Source organism: Ostrinia nubilalis, chromosome Z, assembly GCF_963855985.1.
Source record: "Ostrinia nubilalis chromosome Z, ilOstNubi1.1, whole genome shotgun sequence".
NCBI classification, from domain to species: domain Eukaryota; kingdom Metazoa; phylum Arthropoda; class Insecta; order Lepidoptera; family Crambidae; genus Ostrinia; species Ostrinia nubilalis.
In genome coordinates, this window is record NC_087119.1 from 20,018,315 (window position 1) to 20,040,000 (window position 21,686).

At 34.2% G+C, this 21,686-nt stretch overlaps 1 protein-coding gene across 1 annotated transcript in view; it reads right to left on the reverse strand.

Annotated features, from left to right (window-relative positions):
- Window positions 1–12,763: 12,763 nt before the first annotated feature.
- The window catches only part of LOC135086796 (FH1/FH2 domain-containing protein 3), a 61,271-nt gene continuing 52,348 nt past the window's right edge, over window positions 12,764–21,686 (reverse strand). Inside the window, exons 9-19 of the mRNA XM_063981589.1 lie at window positions 21,538–21,686; window positions 20,581–21,125; window positions 20,195–20,389; window positions 19,084–19,206; window positions 18,723–18,980; window positions 18,009–18,226; window positions 17,669–17,861; window positions 17,171–17,304; window positions 16,852–16,973; window positions 15,469–15,520; window positions 12,764–14,934 (exon numbers count right to left, since the gene is read on the reverse strand). The exon at window positions 21,538–21,686 is cut by the window's right edge and continues 142 nt beyond it. Of these exons, the coding sequence (XP_063837659.1) occupies window positions 14,907–14,934; window positions 15,469–15,520; window positions 16,852–16,973; window positions 17,171–17,304; window positions 17,669–17,861; window positions 18,009–18,226; window positions 18,723–18,980; window positions 19,084–19,206; window positions 20,195–20,389; window positions 20,581–21,125; window positions 21,538–21,686 (2,017 nt within the window). The 3' untranslated portion in view covers window positions 12,764–14,906. The remainder of the gene's footprint in view (window positions 14,935–15,468; window positions 15,521–16,851; window positions 16,974–17,170; window positions 17,305–17,668; window positions 17,862–18,008; window positions 18,227–18,722; window positions 18,981–19,083; window positions 19,207–20,194; window positions 20,390–20,580; window positions 21,126–21,537) is intronic.

The window sequence follows — 21,686 nt, forward strand, 5'->3', positions numbered from 1 at the left end:
CAAATAAAAAGTAGCCAAATATAGTGTAGTTTTAGTGCATACTAATAACTATTATAATAACATAATATTATTATTCATGTATACGATTTATCTAATTGCAATTTTGATGTCTACTACAATTTAAACTGAATAAATGTTTTGCATTTTATGCTAATAAATTAAATTAGTAAACTCGAATCCTAAATATTTTTTTGTAACTTTACCATCAATTACCAAAATTTTGACCAAGTCAAGTCTCCCGGGTCCAAGATAATTAATATAGGTTTCTCAATTCTCATTATGATACCATTGCGTTGTTTTACTTACAATAAATGTAAAGTACACTTGCTTTAAGTATGTGTTAATTTATGTTTACAACATTAAGCAATGTTTTTTCTCGTTTGCTATTACTGTTTTGGTATTATACCTTTGAAGAATGATTAATTGTTTACTTAATCATGTTATCCACTTTTTCCGAAATTCTTTACTGTCACAAGTATTACTCTTAGATGATATTTATGATCTATTTTAACACTTAGTATTGTATTTTTTACACTTTTAATGTTATGGAAAATATTGTGATTGTTTAACTTTTACGCCAGATTTCAAAATCCATGTATTCAGCATAATTATTTTTGATTCCCATAGGCTACGTATTTTTTGATGTTCTTATGATTATATTAATTATTAAACAAATGGGTAAAAAATATTATTAAAATAATAATATCGTTTAAATACTGTGCCAATTCGGAAACTTTTGGAACTTAATTGACAGTATTATGCACAGTATGCCTTCGTTTATTTTTTTGCATTTTGAATTTTGTGTTAGCAGTTTTTTGGTAATAGGTACTATGTAACATTAAAAAAAATACTCGATCATTAATATCACATTGATATCTTTCTGTTAGCATAAAATAGTAATTATTGTCTAAATTATAAATTGTAGATAAAAATGTGTCGGCTCATAGAGTTTGTAATCATTGTTAATGAAAATACATATTAATAATGAATAAATTAGGAAATGTGTATTTGTTTCAGAGTAAAAGTAGGTGAAATATTTAATATTCTTGTTAATTTGATGCAGCATATTTATGTACTTTATTTTAACCAGCTTTTGTCCTGTTTTGTTTACGAGATGAGAAGAAAACCTAGACTTTTACTTTACTTTAGAGGAATCGTAAGCCATAGGCTTTAGAGAAATAATTTATCAATCAGATAATGTATTTCTAGAAACTGACTGGAACATGTTTTGTTCTCGTTCGCATCTTCGTAAATATTAGCACATAATTATAATATTAGTTATTTTTTAATTTAAATGATAAGTAAGTGTTGGGGATAAATTAAAGAGGTGTCGTCAAAGACGACTCTACTACTAAGCTGAGGGTTTTAAATGCCAAAGACTTAAAGGACAAAGTTAAACAGATGGAATAGGTTCTTATTATAGACATTTGATTGCGTTAGCATTTTATTCTTTACACACACGTTATATAACGTATCACTAGCAGTTTCAGTTGTGTATTTATAGTTATCAGCATTTATTGTCAATCTCGATGTTACCTTGTCCAATAAATTATCACGTGCATCTATAACTCATGTCATACGATTTGAATAATGAGCGAATTTACTAAGTAAAAAATGCTAGATATTATAATCAAGCTCCTGGCGAAATATGCAGGATAAATTATATTCACCTTTCGATCATCAGCATGATAACATCAGGCTTTGAAAGCAAAGAAACATAACACCTACCTACTTCTACTGTTAGATTCGCCTGTAAGTCGGGAAAAGGGTTACCATAAAGTTAAATTGTAATGTAAAATTCTGTAACATTTCAGAATTGTAAAATACTAAGCAGGTAACACTATTTTTAGCGAATAGTCTGACCTAGATATAACAGAAGATTCCTATGGCATGAGTAATTGACGCATGTTCAGTGTTACGGTTAAGACAATTATTCTACTCTTATCTAATATTGCTACAGTAGATAAATATTATAATAACTATGTGTTCTCTCGAATAAGTTTCCGACTGCTAACCGTTTTTTAGCGTGGTACTCTTCAGTGCAGATTATGTAATCGATTATTTTTAATATCCACATCGATGTAAAAGTAATTAAGTAATAGTAATTAATTACTATTATTATTTTCATAATCGAATAATAAAAATTAAGACTTTTAACGCTTTTTGAGTGGTGCTTCTATTGTGTAAGGTCTAAGCCCATTTGAAACACGAATAGTTTGGGCTAAATATTGATAATGAATTTTGTATAATGTATTTTCAATCTCGAATTTTCGAAAGGATGCGTGTTGAAACTTTGATGGGATTTATCAATTTGTGGTATTATCTCAATGGGCCAAGACCTGCTCTGCACAAAATTTGATTGTTGTATCGTATCAATCGTGTAACCATTGGTCAAAGTTTTAAAGTCTGTGTACCACCAAAACAAAAGAAAAACTGACAATTATAAAAGGTCCTTTGAAACAAGGGCGAGGTCGCGAAACTAAAATCTATTAACATTCCAACAACAAAATTTCAATGTATAAGAATATTTATGTTTTAGCGGTACATGCCTTTGCTGATTAATTGCTATACGAACGATTTGTGTAAGAATGTTACGTTATTATGTATATTCGGTGCATTTTACATTTGATTGTTGAATGAGTATTTTTTTGCTTGTATTACGTATTTTTAATTATTTTTAGATCTAAAATGCACTGATATTATTTTTTGCCAAGTTTTGTCGGCACACTTACATTTGGAAGAATGTGCAATATAAATAAATTACTGTAATTTAAAGTATTATATTAAAAAAAAAGTTTATAAAGAATCTTCAGCCTGAACTTCAAGAAGTCGACATTATCTTGGCATAAGTATTTTTTTTACATTTATTAATAAATTTGTTCCTTGTGGGACTATTTAGTTAGGTTACTTTAAACATTATGCTAATGAGATACACAACATAAAGGCCTAAGCATAGGTCAATCTAAATTAAAGTAGGTATCACATACCTGTCACGGATGGGTCCATATTGGCTCACCTAAAGTTATTTACCCGAAATTGTTCTTCCTAACGATTTTAAATCCGAATGATCACTCTTCCTAAAATTTTTCATCCTAAAGTTTTCATTCATACTATTTGTAGTGCTACCGGCGATGTTCATAACACTCATGTTTCCAAAAATTGTAATTAATAATATCATTTATGTAAATATATTTAAACTCCTACTGTTTTTTATCATAGCACTTTTATCCCTAAACATTACCATAATATTTTCACTCATACCATAGAATAATAATAAATACCTACTACGTACAGAAGTACGTTCTTCGCGAATGAAACGTAAGGCCACAGTTCTAACCTAAACCAATAATAATGAATAGACCGATTCGTTTCTGGAACTTGACTGAAAAACTGGAGCGGGACACTGGCTTTGCTCGCTCGGCTCGTGCGTTGTGGTCACAGTTCTAACCTAACCTAAACCAATAATTATGAATAGGACCGATTCGTTTCTGGAACTTGACTGAATGACTGGAGCGGGACTCTGGCTTCGCTCGCTCGGCTCGTGCGTTGTGGTCACAGTTCTAACCTAACCTAAACCAATAATTATGAATAGGACCGTTTCGATTCTGGAACTTGACCGAATGACTGGAGCGGGACTCTGGCTTCGCTCGCTCGGCTCGTGCGTTGTGGTCACAGTTCTAACCTAACCTAAACCAATAATTATGAATAGGACCGATTCGTTTCTGGAACTTGACTGAATGACTGGAGCGGGACTCTGGCTTCGCTCGCTCGGCTCGTGCGTGGTGGTCACAGTTCTAACCTAACCTAAACCAATTTATGAATAGGACCGATTCGTTTCTGGAACTTGACTGAATGACTGGGGCGGGACTCTGGCTTCGCTCGCTCGGCTCGTGCGTTGAGGTCACAGTTCTAACCTAACCTAAACCAATAATTATGAATAGGACCGATTCGATTCTGGAACTTGACTGAATGACTGGAGCGGGACTCTGGCTTCGCTCGATCGGCTCGTGCGTTGTGGTCACAGTTCTAACCTAACCTAAACCAATTTATGAATAGGACCGATTCGTTTCTGGAACTTGACTGAATGACTGGAGCGGGATTCTGGCTTCGCTCGCTCGGCTCGTGCGTTGTGGTCACAGTTCTAACCTAACCTAAACCAATAATTATGAATAGGACCGATTCGTTTCTGGAACTTGACTGAATGACTAGAGCGGGACTCAAGTATACGTGCTAATGCCAACAAACTTGAACTTTAATATATCGTCAAAGAAAGAAATCTAAACAAAAAAGATATGACTTTGAATAATAGTGTAAAATATGGTTATGTTGAGAAAATCTAGGAGAACAAATAAAAGTATAAAATATGTTTATTGCTAATGACATTATGAAGTTGAATGATTCGGAATTATGAACATTAGAGACAGAGTAGTTAGGAATTGTGATTGTTAGGATGAAAAATTTTAGGAAGAACATTTTCGGACTTCCAATTTTCGGAGTTGAAAATTTAGGTGAACTTTGGCGCACCCGTCACGGATGCAGTAAAAACTTTTTAAATACGAGTAGGTACTTATAGTTTTCGAAAACAACTTTAATTGTTAAAACAATAATAATTTCATCAATTCTGCCAAAAACGCCTACTGTTGGACAAAATAATTGGCACTGAACATCAAATAATATGTCACTAAACTTGTTGTTTTCTGCCTTCAGTGGTAATTATAGAAGGTTTTTACTGTATAATAGACGTGATACTATAATGTTGTCGCAAATTGTCATTACATTGCAAAGGGCGAGGTTAAAAGCCACTTTATGCCAAACCCAATGCAACTGCCCCAAAAGATATAAATTCGTAATCTATCGAATAACTAACGTATTTCTAACGTCACTCGCCTACGATTGTAAGCGACGTGATTGTGTACCTACCTACATTATTTTAAGTGGTAGGTGTTTTTTAAATTAAGTTTCTTAACGGCACTAATGTATGTCGGAAAATGCTTAGAAAAAACTATTCGGTTTAGTAACTAATTGAAATATGAAAACAAACGTATGTACCTATTAAGAGCGTTGTAGCAAAAAGTTGGCGTTCGAATTTTAGGTTTTTATTGCTTGACGTCGCGTAGTGAGTGCGCAAACTGCATTTATCTGTACAATTTCAACGCTGCGTCGACTAAACGATCTTAATCCGTTGTTGTATCGTACCTAAGACAGTACATCATACTAAAGAAATAATGTATAATTTACCTATTTGATTTTTTCTCAGATCAGACTTTTAGCAAAATCAAGTTACGTAATTAATGTATTTTTTACACTAATAAATCCCGCGACAAGTTTTTAATCTTTAAATTGAGTAAAGTAGTAAGTTGATGGGTTTGAAAGAATTTATGTTTTATTTTATTCTTTTTACACCATCAAAAGCTTGTTTATGAAAAATATTAACTATTTAAATTTTACTTTTGACTTAGAATTTATTCTGATTTTGTGACGTTTCCGCACATAAATATGGATAGGTTAAATAAATAGAATGAATTGTATGAAAACGAGCGTGCGATTTTTTAAACGTTATCTATAATATCTGTATCCATCAAAGAGCTCGTAACTAAACATCGTAAGCGCCATTCAAATTTTTATCTAAAAGTTAATAATAAATATTTAGTTTTTGTAAATCTAAACAAGTCAGAAAATCAAAGAGGTAAATACTGATATCATTGTGATTTTATAGAATTTATTATTATAAACCACGGTCGTATAATGCTAAAAAATTAGAGGTAACTTTAAGATTTTTGTCCATAGAGCAAAATTTATCTAATCGTGTTTTTAAATAGTTATCCCATTAGGTACACATGCGTTCTGTAATACAAACCCATCAAAAACAATACTTGTCAAAAAACCAAGTCTCACTACTCAGTTGTTCTACGGTAAAAAGTTGTGAGATCCATGTAATACCAAGTCCAGTCCAGGAAATCATTAACGTTTTACATAAATATATTGACTTGGCCATCGCATGAAAACACGTGTAAATTAAATTATTTAGTGCGAAATGAACCGAAATTTTGCATGCCTGTGTAGACATGCAAAATTTCAGCTCAATGGGAAAACGGGAAGTAAGTAAATTTTAAGTTGCAAGATTTTACAACTCCAGAATATGTCAAAGAAAATAAAAGCTTGTAAATAGCCTTACAAAGGAAAGAAAGATTTATGAAGAAAATAAAAAGTACTGTCTACGATACATTTGTTAGGCCGTGTTGCACCGTCTTACTTTAACATTGACATCAAAATTTTGGATGTCAAAAATCTGTCTAACATAAAACACCGGTTATTGTCAGTTAGGGTCAAAGTTAGGTGGTGCATCTCAGCCTTAGTGTACTTTAATTAAATTTAATACAAATAAGGATGACGAAAATAATCGATAAGTGATCTCACTCGAATATTTCTTATAGTAGGTATACAAGATGTCGAACAAATCGTTACTTACTGAAAAAGTGCTTCATGAGACCTAGCAAACGGCATCAATAATATGTTTAAGAACGAACTGAATCTATTCAAAAAACCTTTATTTCCAGCTTTCATACATTTAATACAGTTACAAACAAACACGAAATCAATGGTTTCTGAGAATTCTGAGTGCCTTAATGCCGTCCCCTTTATCTGTTTATTTAGTTATTTAATTTTTAGCGTTAAGAGTCGCATCTTTATTTATTACTAGCTTTCCGCCCGCGGCTTCGCCCGCGTGGAATTTTGTCTGTCACAGAAAAACTTTATCGCGCGCGTCCCTGTTTCAAAAACCGGGATAAAAACTATCCTATGTTCTTTCCCGGGACTCAAACTATCTCTATGCCAAATTTCATCAAAATCGGTTGCGAGGTTTAAGCGGGAAAGCGTAACAGACAGACAGACAGACAGACAGACAGACAGACAGACAGACAGAGTTACTTTCGCATTTATAATATTAGTTGGGATTTATGTTTATTTAGTATTTATTAATTAGTATCTCTTGATGATATTGTAGCAAGTTAAACCTAAAATCATGTTTTCCGTAAATAATTTAAATAAGAATGCAATTTACGAGTTTGTTGTTTGATTATTATATATTACTCAATTAAAAATTTAAATTTAAAAAATTAACACTTCTAATATGGTAGGTATGGCTGGCGGCATACATTTAGTATGAAATTCGGAAACATTGAATTTTCGCATAGATCCGGTTTATTCTTTGACCTATTTATTGTTATTGTTTTAAAGAGCTCATGAAGCACTTACAGGAACAGTAAACAGTTTCTCGATATCTTGTATAATTAAAAATCAAGTGAAATCACTTATCGTTTCCACCCTGTACCTATACTTTTAAAAATAAACTCATTTTATACGTTCATTTGTATAAGTTCTACAATACAAATACCTAACCAACTTAGTTGACGTTTTATAAAACTATTTGTCTAAGTTTCATCGAACGACCGCTGGTGGATTTGCCATTTACCTGACCTACCCCTTTATTACTAAACGTTTAATATCAGATGAATAGTTACGCACCAATTTCTTTTATTCAGTCGTCAGTAATTGAACTTTCGGAAAAACATGACGAAGCGTTGTGTGACCATACAGACGCTATTCAACTTTTATTAGTAAGGAAGAGTATATTTTATGTTGGTAGAAACACAATAGCATAGACTAATGTTTTGACACCCTGTTAATTTTTTTATTAGTCATTTATTTTTTCCTGACCAAACAGATACCATAATAATATCTTTTATCTATTCTACCCATATTCTGTAAGTAAAATAATAAAAAGTTTGAAAAGAAAGAAATTACAAGTCCGATTTACCTAAACAAATAAATTAAAAATACTTGCGGATCAAAAGTACTCAATCATACTACAATTTACGAAAAAATCACGCGTGACGCATATACGTCAGTGGGCAGACAACTGACATAGACCCGGCGTCTACGAGTGCCAAAGCACGACTGATTTATGCCATTTGATGCACCCGATTTTATAGTATTTTCAAATTAATTTTTCATTTGAAGATTGAAGATAGATATTTTTTCTTTTTCACACAATAATAGTACTATGTTTCTTCTTAAGTATAAAGTAGTAATTGTTGCCAAATGACTTTTAGATTATGAGATGTGACCTGTTTTCTTGCAGTAATTTTCTCGAATTTTGACTATCTTAGACATGATAAAAATGCATTTTAATGAATTAAACATCAAAATTTTCTCAATACACTTTCTTCTTCAGGGTATGCTTATTCTAATGAATACATTCTATCTTCTTACTTAGAAATAAATTTGTTGTAATATTAGTTCAAAGTTGTGCCTTCGCGAGTTACCTGGAAATCGGGCTTTCGAAATTCGCTGTTTTCGTAGGCAAAAATCCAATTTGAACGAGATTTTGTCAATAGACATTCCGTAAAAACGTATGATAATTACGATGATATAAGTCAAAAGAAGCTATAACAATAAATTATATGACTAAAATCATTTCGAAATCTGCCAAATTCTCGATTTCTGCATGAAAAATGTGACAACGCTCTTAACACTCATTATCAAAAGTTCACAACGATACCCTCGGATAAATACAATAATAACTAATATTTATTGAAGGAAATAATAATAATTACGCGTGAACAACAGCTGGTTATTAAAAGTTTGAAAAAGTTTAATCTGAGGGTAAATATAAGTAGTGGATGTTACTTTGTATCATGTTTTAATCTGTAAAGTAGGTATTCATTTTTAAAACTAAACTTACGTACCACGCCCCCTTCTATATAAATCTGTCAAGCATATTTAATTATTAAATAAATGGTGTTGAGTGTAGTATCAGAAGTGTTTTATTTTACCCGACTGCCATTCATTGTCTCCATCACACACCTCTTTTGCACCATCTGTTTATTCATGGAAACGTATTGTAAATCAATTTTAGCATGTTAAAGAATATGTCGCGAGTTGGTTGACTAAAAATATCCTAGCCATAGTCTTATTATTTTTTTAAAATCTTTATTAAGTATCTGTTATAAGTTTTTTCAACAAATTTAATATCTACCAACCGAAAGTTTGAAGCCAGAGTTATTGATACTTTGAGCTCGTGTTTCACTTTCAGTAATGACTGAATGATAGTTTTCACTATTGTCACAGAATAAGTAATAGTACAGGTACAGAAGGATTACTCCGCAAGACGATTTAAATAAATGCGAGTCTTGCTACGACGCGATACAGTGGAATTCAGCTGGCACAGCACTACGTACCTACAATTTTATTCACCTACAAGTTTTATCTCTTTCTATCGCGTGCCTCTGAACTCTTCTTACGCTGTTAGGGTTGCTGTCTAGTGAAAAATTAATTAATCTACTTATATGTAATGAGGTACGTATGTAGGTAACCTTGGGAGAGGCCTTTGTCCAGCAGTGGACGTCATTTGGCTGTAACGAACGAACGCATTCTGAGCAGTAGTCATGGTAGGTTAGGTTCCTATACTACTATCCTAAGAATTATTGATTACCTACATGGCCAACATACCTTTCAGCATCTTTGGGAAGCGAAAAAAAATATAAATCCGGTGTAGATTTCTTTTCGAATTTAAACACCCGAACGCCGCACAATATTTCTTTCTCTTTATGTCCATTTTTAAGGAATTAGGTACATACTACAACGTACACCAGCGTCCTAACGGGCGCGCGCGTGACACTCGACTGATATAATACCCGCCGGCGGGGCGCTTCGCAGTAGGTAATTATCGGATGTACCGCGCGGAGTGAGCCAGGCCTGCTATTGTCTATAGTTTAGAAATATTCGAGCGAGATCATTTACCATTTCCATCCTGTCTGAATTTATCGTCTTTTACCCGTAGTCCCCCCAACATGTCCCCCTGGTGGGTCCACGGGTTATTTTTTTACCCGTTGTCCCACCGTTCTGAACAGTGTTTGCCAGTGGGTCTACGGGTAATTTAATTTAACCATGGTCCCACCGCACTAACACCCGTATTCACAAACGATACTTACCTATGCAAAGCAGCAACGCTATGCGAAATGAGACATTTCTCAATGCGTTCCATATGACAAGCCTTTCAATTCATAAACAATACTTAAACGACCCTTGACTATGCAAAATCAGAGTGGTACATAGAGTTCTGTGATTGGTTCGCTTATGTTACGCACTTCACTTCGCTAACTGACATGACATTCCTGTCATTCAAACGGTGCAACGGTTTTTATGTGTCGTTATATTGTGGATTTGTGAATTAAATAAATATGGATAAAACTACAACTATCGGGTTACCTAGTATGAATACTTCGATTAATAATAATAGTGAAAATCACGTTTCAATCATTATTTTTCAGATAAAAAAGCTGCCGTTTTCTTCTTCCGAAAGAGAGCTGCTGATTGTAGCTTAATAAGAGAAAGGCCTATTATTGAAGACAAGCATATTATTATCCTCTCTAAAATATCGAGTTGACGAAGCAGGCCTGGGAAACTCTAACATACAATTCTGAACCTTATTTTATGTTTCACAAAGGCTCACACATCAACTGAAAAGCTGCTGGAATAATTTAAAGACCCAAAGAATGAAAGACCTTTCTCAGGAATCAATCAAACGTTCTCAACACGCACTAGTAAGTAATGTTTTTAAAATATATAGTACGTAGATTTATGAGGAATAACTAAGCAGAATATACTCAAAGGAATCAAATTCATAATTTGCTTTTCAGGTATCAAGAAATTAAGATTAGTAGTAGCAAGAATGAAGATTAAGACAGAAACAAGAATCAAACGCACCACATTGAATAATATACAACAAGACCAGGCTTTGCACGAGTTGGGGCTACAAAGAGAAAAAATATTGATAGAAAGAGAAAATAATTTGTTAGAACATGAAAAAAAGATTTATGATTTACAAATACATAAAATTAAATTAGACATTGAAGATTGATGAAAATAAAACTTCATTAAAATTTTTATGTTTTATTTGCCACTAGCAACTGATACATTATGTAGGTGGCACTGGAAGGCCTCCTCGTAGTTAATTTCCTCAGGTCTTTTTTTATCAGTGGTAAAAGTATGAAAAGTACCCCATCATGGGAAAACTAAACTAAATTCGTCTGAATTGTAATAATCAAAGGGATTTTGGGAATCCCGTATCACTTTTCTGGTACTTATTCTACTTTGCTCATTGATATAATTATCAAATTCTTCTTCACTACTGTAATCCATTGTAAGATAATATTAATCGAATACAACCATAAATAAAGCAAAAAAACCTCAAAAACGAGAATAACCTAAAAATTTTGACATAAATAGACACTATGCGTTGCGTAATACAGCTCCCTGGCTACCTTAGCTTTGCGTTCATTCTAAGGGACGCATAGTGCTTGTCACCACTGAAGTATCGTCTATGAATAGGTTTTTGGGACCCTGTGCATCCACGCGCACTATGAGGCCTCAAAGTAATGTTTGTGAATACGGGTGTTAGTGGCAAACATTGCATGTCACCTAGGTATCTATAATATTATATATAAAAATGAAACCCGTTTCGCGTTGTCACGGCATCACGTGTGAACGGCTGAACCGATTTCGATAATTCTTTTTTTTAAATGTTTGTTTAAGTCCAAGGATGGTTCTTACGGAAAAAAATATTAAGAAAATCTCTACGCTAAGGCGGTACGAAGTTCGCCGGGTCAGCTAGTAATATTATAAAAAAATCTATAATTAATTATAGAAAATAATTATAGGTAGGTACGGCACCATAGATTTATAAGACTTAATTACTAAGTTCATATTTATTTGAGAATAAAGGATACATCGAAATTAATAATTGCAAGAACATTTTTATAATATCTTCACCTCACGTGGGTTAAAGTTTCTTGAGTGTAGATAAATAAACAAGGAAATCTCACCAATGAGTAGGTACGGATCTGTGGACTGATGTCTGGGATGAAATATCAAACGCCGAGTAGGCTATGAGTGACTTTAACCCACATGTGTGATGTTAAGATATTATAAAAAATGTTCTTGCAATTATTAATTTCGATGTATCCTTCATCTATCTATATATAAAAAAATGAAACCCGTTTTCCGTTGTCACGACATAAATGAAAACGGCTTGACCGATTTGGCTGATTTTTTTTTTGTAGTTTTCTAATACTCTGTACAAGGTTTTTACGGAAAAAAATATAAAGAAAATCTCTCAGAAAGATTGAAAAATATACATTTAATTTTGCATATTTTAAAAAACGCGCGTAACGAATGTCAACGTCATTCAATTTAATTTATTAGATAGATGAAGGGGGTAAAACGGGATCCACGCGTACGATATCGCGGGCGGCCGCTAGTTCTCAAATAAATATGAACTTAGGAATTAAGTCTTATAAATCTATGGTGCCGTACCTACCTATAATTATTTTCTATAATTAATTATATATTTTTTTATAATATTATAGATACCTAGGTGACATGCAATGTTTGCCACTTAGTGCGGTGGGACCATGGTTAAAATAAATTACCCGTAGACCCACTGGCAAACACTGTTCAAAACGGTGGGACAACGGGTAAAAAAAATACCCGTGGACCCACCCACCAGGGGGACATGTTGGGGGGACCACGGGTAAAAGCCGGAATTTATTAGTAACTTGGGTAGTCAGTCACCCGGCAATAGCAATTTATTATTATTATTAGATATTATTCAACATTCAGCGCTGCACAGTAATAATGAAGTTATTGTAAAGGTAGGAAAGCACTGCTGAGGAGAACAAATACATAATTAAACGAAATAAAATGATATTGTGTGTATTATTTTTATTAATATTGCATCTAATTTGACAAATGGATAATAACATTTATGTACAATGTGCTTATGAATTCTGTAGGTAATAAATGCGATAAATGATTTATTTTTAAAATCGGTAAACATTTACCCGTTCAAAGTTCATATTTTTATAATTTATCATAATTTATTATTATCAGAGAAATAAAAATTGACACTAATACATGCATAATCTTGATGAATCTAAACATTTCAGGGAGCGTAGGCGTAGTGTAAGTAGGTTTACGTCAAACGCAATTGATGTCGACTGCGAAAAAAAGTGCCAATAAGTATGAAGGATTGTACAGCGCCCCCTAGCAGAAACTTTCAAGAACTAAAATTAAGACTTTTTTTAACGGCTCGCTAGTGATGATGATTGATGAAAACTCGCACTAAAGGTTCAGCCAAATCAATGCGATCAGCCGGCGTGCAGCGATGGCGATCAATGCATTTAAGTCTGATCGCCATCGCTGCACGCCGGCTGATCGCGTGTGATAGCGTTGGTTTGACTGAACCGTAAGTCCTCAGAATATTAATAAGGACTTTTACATTTACAGATAAACCTACAGCAAGTAGGGCTTCAAAGTATCTAAAAGTTGTGAACATAACCAAAATTATACACATTATCACATAACTGTAACGATACATTTTAAATGTCAACTAAATTCGAAATTATAAAATACGATTTAAGTATTTTATAATGTAAGTAGGTAGGTCAAAATATTAATTGGGTAAAAATAAATTCATAATTCTTAATTTCATTCATAATAATTCTTAAATTTATATATTATTTACATAAATACACAATCGGATCCAGAAACGCGTTAGTTACAAAATTGTAATTTAGATTGTGACATTAATAATATCTAAAATTCGTTTAGTTACCACTTTTGACACGTTTAACTAAAGACCAGCTATTAATCAAACAGTATCACCTTAACATAAGATTAAATTCATGCATTAAATAAATAATACTTACTTAAAATACCTTAAATATTTATTCCGATCAACGAGGAGATTCATTGTATGGAGACTTTCGAATAATTCCTCTGCCTATGAAACTTGGCACATGATGAAAACTATCAATTATTCGCATTACAAAAGCTTCGTTGATCGGATAATTGTAGAAGTCATTGATGCTTGTTACTTACATAGATTTTATAAATTAAATGTGTCAAATCTCAAAAAAAGTGTATGAGCCCAAATTTTTTTCTTTTTTACAATTTACTTATAAATTGCATCTAAGTAGGTGATGGTAGCAATACTAGACAGAAAATAGTGTGATATAGAAATTGTACTTTTTTAATTTGCTGATGTCCAAATCAAAATACATATTGGAAAAAGTTATCTTATCTAAAGTTGTAGGTAGTAAATTTAATTTGCTTTTATTGAAACAATTAATTTTATAGGGCTAGCGGTTATAATTAATCACAATGTAGAATAACTACAATAGAATAATAAATAAAAAAATAGAATAACTATTAGCCCTATAGATCAGAAAAAATGTCAGAAGAAGTAGAACTGTAGTACATTTAATTTGCCTTTATAGAAACACAAAACTAAGTCTAAGTCCGAAAAAATGATTTTTTAATAAAATGACACAAAGCCTAAGGTTTTCATATTTTCACATAATTTCAGACGGCGTGAAATCATGTAAGACGTTCAAAGTTGCATATTTGGACTACTCTCATTGCTCTATACAATTTTCGATTTTTTTTTTACCGTTTTCTACTGGGCTGTACTGAAAGCATCGTCATGAACATTTCCACGGTCAATCCCCTGATGGTCTTACCAACTCACACTGATTACTAGACTACGGACTGGCACTGCCTAAATAAAATTTATCCAATAGCACAAATAACAATCAGTCTAGAAGCCAGATCTTGCCAGTAACAGAGACTAGAAAATTATAAGTATATTTAGACAGAATGTTCGATGAAACAATCTCGCCAATTTTTATAATGAGACACATAATTAAGTTGAAAGACAAATTACTTCCTTCAATATCATAGACAGCAATACACTAAAAAGGAACAATAATGCAGTTTTTTCATGAGATTCAAAAATTCAAATTGCTAATGATTATAATTTCTTATTTTCGAATTAACTAACTCGTTTATCTATGTTGCGTAGCGGCTGTTGACCTGAAAATAAATAAAAAACTGTTTAAAAAACATGTAGGTATTTCATTATAATAAATACTAATAATGCTAGATTTTCACTAAATTATCACAAGTAAGTAGTACTAACCGCCTCAAGAACTTCAAAACGGCTTAGAAACTAAGAAAAACAATGTTAGGAACACAAATATTGGGTTTGGTCCGTATCAAACAAATTCATCCCAACTAATATTATAAATGCGAAAGTAACTCTGTCTGTCTGTCTGTCTGTCTGTCTGTCTGTCTGTCTGTCTGTCTGTCTGTCTGTTACGCTTTCCCGCTTAAACCTCGCAACCGATTTTGATGAAATTTGGCATAGAGATAGTTTAAGTCCCGGGAAAGAACATAGGATAGTTTTTATCCCGGTTTTTGAAACAGGGACGCGCGCGATAAAGTTTTTCTGTGACAGACAAAATTCCACGCGGGCGAAGCCGCGGGCGGAAAGCTAGTTCATTGAATAAAAGTAAAAATAATATAAATAAATACTTTGTGCAGACAAATGATAAAAACTAAACGTACCCATTGCTGGCCTCCGGGCCAGGCCACTGGTGGCCATCCAATGTCCTGTTCACTGTAAATAAGAATGATAGTAGTCAAATCACCTACTGTAAGTAAAAATCGGTAGGTATGCTGAAATTATTAAGCAGTTTATCACAAAAAATCGCAACGCAGAATACCTACCTAATACCTACTTACTACACTACAAAACATCTAAATTAAACTTACGAGTATATCACACCCCTCTTTTTGCGTCGGGGGGTTAAAATTGAAGATTATGTTAGGATATGCAACAAAAAATTGGCATGTCATGAACTTGTATACTTAGTATTTCCACCATAATTTGAGTTTTTGAACAAATCTTTCTTGTTATAACTACTCATTACTATCATGATTCACTTATCAAGCAGCAGGTGTTTCACAATTTCTCTTTATTATCAATTAGCGGCCGCCCGCGACTTCGTACGCGTGGACCTCGTTTTACGCCTTAGTTCGAAAAATCTGTTGTTTGATATCATGTTGATACCATCTATCACGTCTTCCCCCGCATGAATATTTACGAACGTCAAAAACAGTAGTTTATTACGATTCGTCATTACGATCGATGGCGCTTTTTAGACACGTCAAAGGCGCACCACTTCGGGACAACATATAATAATAATAATAGCATTTATTTTAGAATAATAAGAAGTGGCGGAAGAAAGTGGATCTCAAAATGAACATAGACTAGTAAATTATATAGAATGTTCAAGTTGCACCTACTCCATTGAAGGTTGGAAACTTGCACTCGAATTTTTTATCCTGACACATGTAGTTCAGCTAGGTAGACCAACTTTAAGCTGAAGGTCAATTGTCATATCCAACTTGGCTGGGAAGAGTTAGGGAAGGATTTTTTTCCAAAATTAAGTACGCAGTGTCTCAAAAACTAGTTTATGACCATTACGTTCCCAGTGATGATTTATAAAATTGAGACGTGGCCTCATAAAAGGCCCATGCTCAGTTATGGTCAAAGTGATGGAGAGGGCTATGCTCGGAGTCTCGAATCCGTAGAAGAACCAACATTATAGGTAACCGCTATAGGCTGTATGGTATATTTTTAGGTTTGTGTCTAAAAACTTTCGTGGCATAATAGCTTTCGTGAACTAAACGCCACGAAGGTGACGAAAATAACGACCGATAGTAAGTAGGTACGAGTAAGAATCAATCACAGAACATTAGTATATTATTAGTACATTGTATATTATATTCCGCGAGTATCCAGGATTGCTCTCATAAAAAATACAACATTCGCCAATGCTTTGATTAAGATTTAAGAACACAGAATTCATCAAACCATTAAAATTTTGTAGGTACATAACATATTAATATAAATTATGATGTTTTAGCAAAAAAGTTGGTACTTACAATAGTCTTTTTGATCGCACAGCCTGTTCCTCCTACGCTCCCTAGTCATCGGTTTCCTGTTAGATGTGGCGGATCTCACCAAGCTCTCAATGATTTCGTCATCAGCCGTTATTAGTTCACCACTGGAAAATAAAAAATATTTGTTCTAGAATTTATCACGTCTTTATAAGTAGGTATATCACACTTGTGATTGTTTGTTCTGAGATTCCTAATCTATAGTGGGTCATAGAATCGTAACCCTCCTTCTGGTGCAGTCGGGAAAATGAAACATAGATTGTAATTGTACGGTAAGTAATTTAAACGAATTCACCAAACTTACTTTACTGGCACCCTCCTGTTTTGAGCCCTGCGCCTGCCCTCCGTTAAACTGTCAACGCTCGGGTCAGTCCTGAGAAGTTCCCTTAATGCACTGTCTGCCGAAATCTCGTCTATCTTGTTTGAATAGTTGCCAACCTGAATGTATGAATAATTATTATAATTATAAACTATACAAAATTTAGTCATAAAATCAGTGCTTATAATACAAGCCTATCATTTTGTGCTAAAACATGTCAGTGATACTTTATAATTCTCAATTGGTGCAATTGCGATAGACATAGTGAGTGATGTCCCTTTTCGAAATTTTCATTCAGCGTCCTTAGACAATCAGCCACCAAAGCAAAATTTACGACTATCAGTACAAATATTATAAATACCGGACGCTTTGCAGCAGCTCTGTCACTGCCCTAGCGGCGGAACATACAAATATCAATGAGTTAACGTCCACGTTAAAAATAAATGAAAATAACTAAGTATTTCAAAAATTATTTCAACTCACATCGATAATCATCTTGCCCCTAGTCTTATTCCTCTCCCTGTGGTTTGCCCTCTTTTCTAACTGCTGCAGAACACGTTCCCTGGTAGTCCTGTATTCTAATGCGAATTCAGCTATGACCTTCAAAAATTCGGAGGCTTTCGTCTTCCCAATATCAGCAGTGGGAACGCCTACATAAAGTAGGAACTTATTATACCTGCAACAACGAGAAAAGGACTGTTGCTTTCTCTCTTTTTACGAAAACATGTCAAGTTCGCTATAGCTTCAATGAACTCGCATAGCAGAAATTCGCTTCAAAAAGTTATACAATTCGCTTTGACTAAAAGTTCTAAAACAGAATTACCTGCTCATAACCCTCTTTCTTATAACGGATAATAGAATAATTCTCTCCGCAGCATCAGTTAAAAACTCATTTATTTTGGTCTTGAAAATTTGAGACCCATCGTGCTTTGCAATCCTCTTCATGTGGTCCCAGGAAGCCTTACAGTCGGCCTCTAATTTATTCAGGTTTGTAGCAAGGATCTCAAAGTCCACTTTAGAGGCGCGAATCACGGGTCCCACCTGTAAATGACTTTATTAATATGACTACATTCAAAGAAATTCAATCGATTACTGATTATAATTTCAGGCATAGGACGTGCACTGCTGCTCATAGGTCATGATTTCCAAACTGGTTAGGTCAGTTGGTAGTATCAGCATCCAGCATCTTCCTTTAAAAAAGATCATCTGCTGTCCACCTTGGCGCACGTTACGCTTGCCGGTACGTGGCCTTTATGCTAGAACCTTGCTGTTCCATCGGCCATCAACTGCCCTTTATGTTGCCACTTCAGCTTGCTTCAGACAGGTTAGCAATAATAAGACATTACTATAATGCTACATTATCAAAATCAAATAGTTTAGTCAGTACAGGCCCATTCCATGGCACTTGCACATCCCAAAATTAAATATAGCTTGCCCTAACACCACTTCGGGACAATTTATTAGCTGGTGATGAGAATAAATTGGCGGAAGAAACTCAGTCACCTTAGTCATTAAATAAATTTAAAAAAATATTTACCTCACTGAAAAAGTCGGTTGTATCCGGGAATTTTTCTATTATCATTTCACAAATGTGGTGAAGTAAAGGATGTTTGTGCACAGTATCTTTGACTTCCATGACTTTGGATAAGTACTCTAGGCGGAAACCCCTGACTTGATTACCATTGAGAAAACTACCGACTGACCGAAGAGTGGCCAGGATCACTTTAAATGTTTTATTCACTTTCAGCAGTTCCATGCCTTGTTTTAGATCCATCAGTGGTTCTGCGATTTCTTTCTGCAATTTTAAAAGAAACACCACAATTTTATTTTTGGGATTGTTAAAACGAGTAATGATTTTGTTAGAATAGTTTAAAGAAGTAGTAAGAAAGAACACTTACTTCGGAATAATCAAAATCCAATTTGAAAACCCATAGTTTTAATCTTGAAGATAGCTCATTAATGGAAGCTAAGGTGAGCAGGAACTGCTCCGCACTACCGAGGGGCAAGTCGGGATTTGCATACTGAAAGCAAGTTATTCGTAATTAGAGAATACAATCCCGGGATCCCGATTCCCGGGATCCCGGGATCCCGACCCTTTTCTGATCCCGAAAATCCCGGGACTATACTTGGCTAATCCCGGTATTTTCGGGATTCATATAAACAGGTCTATTTTGCATTCTACGATCCGTTGCACCTTGACTATGAGCTTGCCTAGATTATACCTTAGCATAAGATGATATAACGATAAAAAACAAACCTAAGGTACGATACGGATACGGACTATACAGGTACGGCCCTAATAATATCTTTTTCGTAGACCTTAGAAAGAATTCCCACTCGGAATACTTCAATAAGGTAATTCCTCTTCTCTTAAGGTAACTCCCCGGTAAGGAATCGCCCGATCACCTCATATCAAAATATTGTTGTGGGATAATTCCCCTTCGGGGATTCCCTGTACAAAAGTATAAATACGCCAGGCAATTTCTTTTTTCATTTATTATTCTGCCATTGTCTTGCCATGTCATTTAAATTTGAAAGCAAATTATCTGAAATTAAATATTTTAAACGGCGGCCATGGCGGGAGACTTTGTTAAACATAAAAAAGACAATGATACGTCATCAGTGTGGAGTAATTTTTTAGTTGCGAAAGACGGGAATAGTGCTAAATGTAAGCGATGCCCAGCCATTCTCAAGACTATGCGCTATGGGTGGATCAACTAAGGGTTTACATACACATTTGTCATCCAAACATAACATCAAGATTGTATCAGCTAACGTTATTCGTACAACATCTTCCCACATAAAGCTGATCCCGGGATAGTCCCGGGATCCCGGGATTACCCATCAAAAATCCCGTAATCCCGGGATTGAAAAACATGCTCGGGATTGTATTCTCTATTCGTAATATACATAGACACAAATTAAGTACCTAGACATTTTAGTTGGTAGGTAGTATTATAAGTTGAACACAATATACTTAGGTATATTTTGTTTTAATGGTATATTTACCTGGGCCTCTTGTATCTTTATTTTTTCTTCTTCGGTAGGAAGCATGGTCAGCAACTTCTCAATGGCCTCCCGACCAATGACGTTGGCATCCATTTTCATGATGGCCGCTTTTATAGTTTGGGGAGTTGGCAGTTTCTTCATAGCGATGTTAATAGCATTTGACCGCTTTGTGTCCAGAATTAAATTTCTTTTGGGCTCCATTAGCTTCTGCAAAAGAGTTTGGATTTTAGATGTTTCCGCCAAGAATCATTATAATATTTAGAACTTACAAATAATTTTTCAATACTCACTTCCTGCCGTGTGTGAAAAATATCAGCATCAATACGAACAGCACATGAAAAATAGAATAGATTAATTGACTAAAGTGTCATTAAGAAATAATCAACAAAATTTAGGTCAGCGTTTATACGAACTTTGATTATCAGGTCATTCGTCCTTGATTCAAATAAGTGTTCCAGCGCCTTTGTATCCAATGGAACTTCGGGAAGATCATCCCAGATGAAACCGCCGATCTTTGATCTAATAGGGGGTGGGGCAGGATTCTCCTGAATCTCCCGCCAGAAAAGTTTTACTGTCTTCTTGTTTTTCTTTATTGTTGAACTATCTGAATCGTTCGACAGTTCTGAAGAGTATGCAGGTGGCGGTGGAACATTATTTCTCTGTATTGAAGGAAAGCCTGGCAGAGGAGGAGGATTGCAAGAAGGGAGGAACATTCCAGGCGGAGGAGGTGGTGGTCCACTTGAAGCGTTTACAGTTTGAGATAACATTTCATCATCTGAGTCTTGACGTAGATCAGAAAAATCTAAGTCACACAAATGAAATTCACGCTTGAGACACCCCTGTCTTAATTCCTCCCAGTGAAGTTCATTTTCTGATATTTTTATTTCGTGGACTTTAGGGGACCTTTCTACACTTGGGCTTTTTATTACTTCTGTAAAATTAAAAGTTTTCGTAAATTACAAGAAAAGTATACCTACTACACTAGATTGGGTAAACAAGGCTACTTATACTACACAGGTAAATACTCATAACATGCCACATGCAAAACGTTTTAAAATTCATTGATTGATGATTTTTTTTAATTCAAATTCAAATTATTTATTTGCCAGAAACAGGTAACATAATGATGGTCAAATATACATAAAATAAAGTCTATTATTGTTTATGTCCTAATTTATGCAATTAAGTTATAATAATTAATTTTACTTAAATGGATTGAGAGTTGAAGTAAATTGTATAAAAATCATATAAAAAAGTAATGTTTTTCCACCTTTGTTAGTTATTACTTGATTAAATAGTTAGTTACTGATGTTATCCTTCACTCATTTTATTTTAACTCTTACCCTTAGACTGTGACTTAGCTAATTCTTCTTTGGCTTTTGATACTATTCCTGCCATTTCAGCAACACGTAGTTGCTTTTCCTCACTGCTAGGGCTAACGGGGCTTGTAAGTCTTTGCGCTAAATCTTTGATGCTGTGTTCTCTGTTCAGT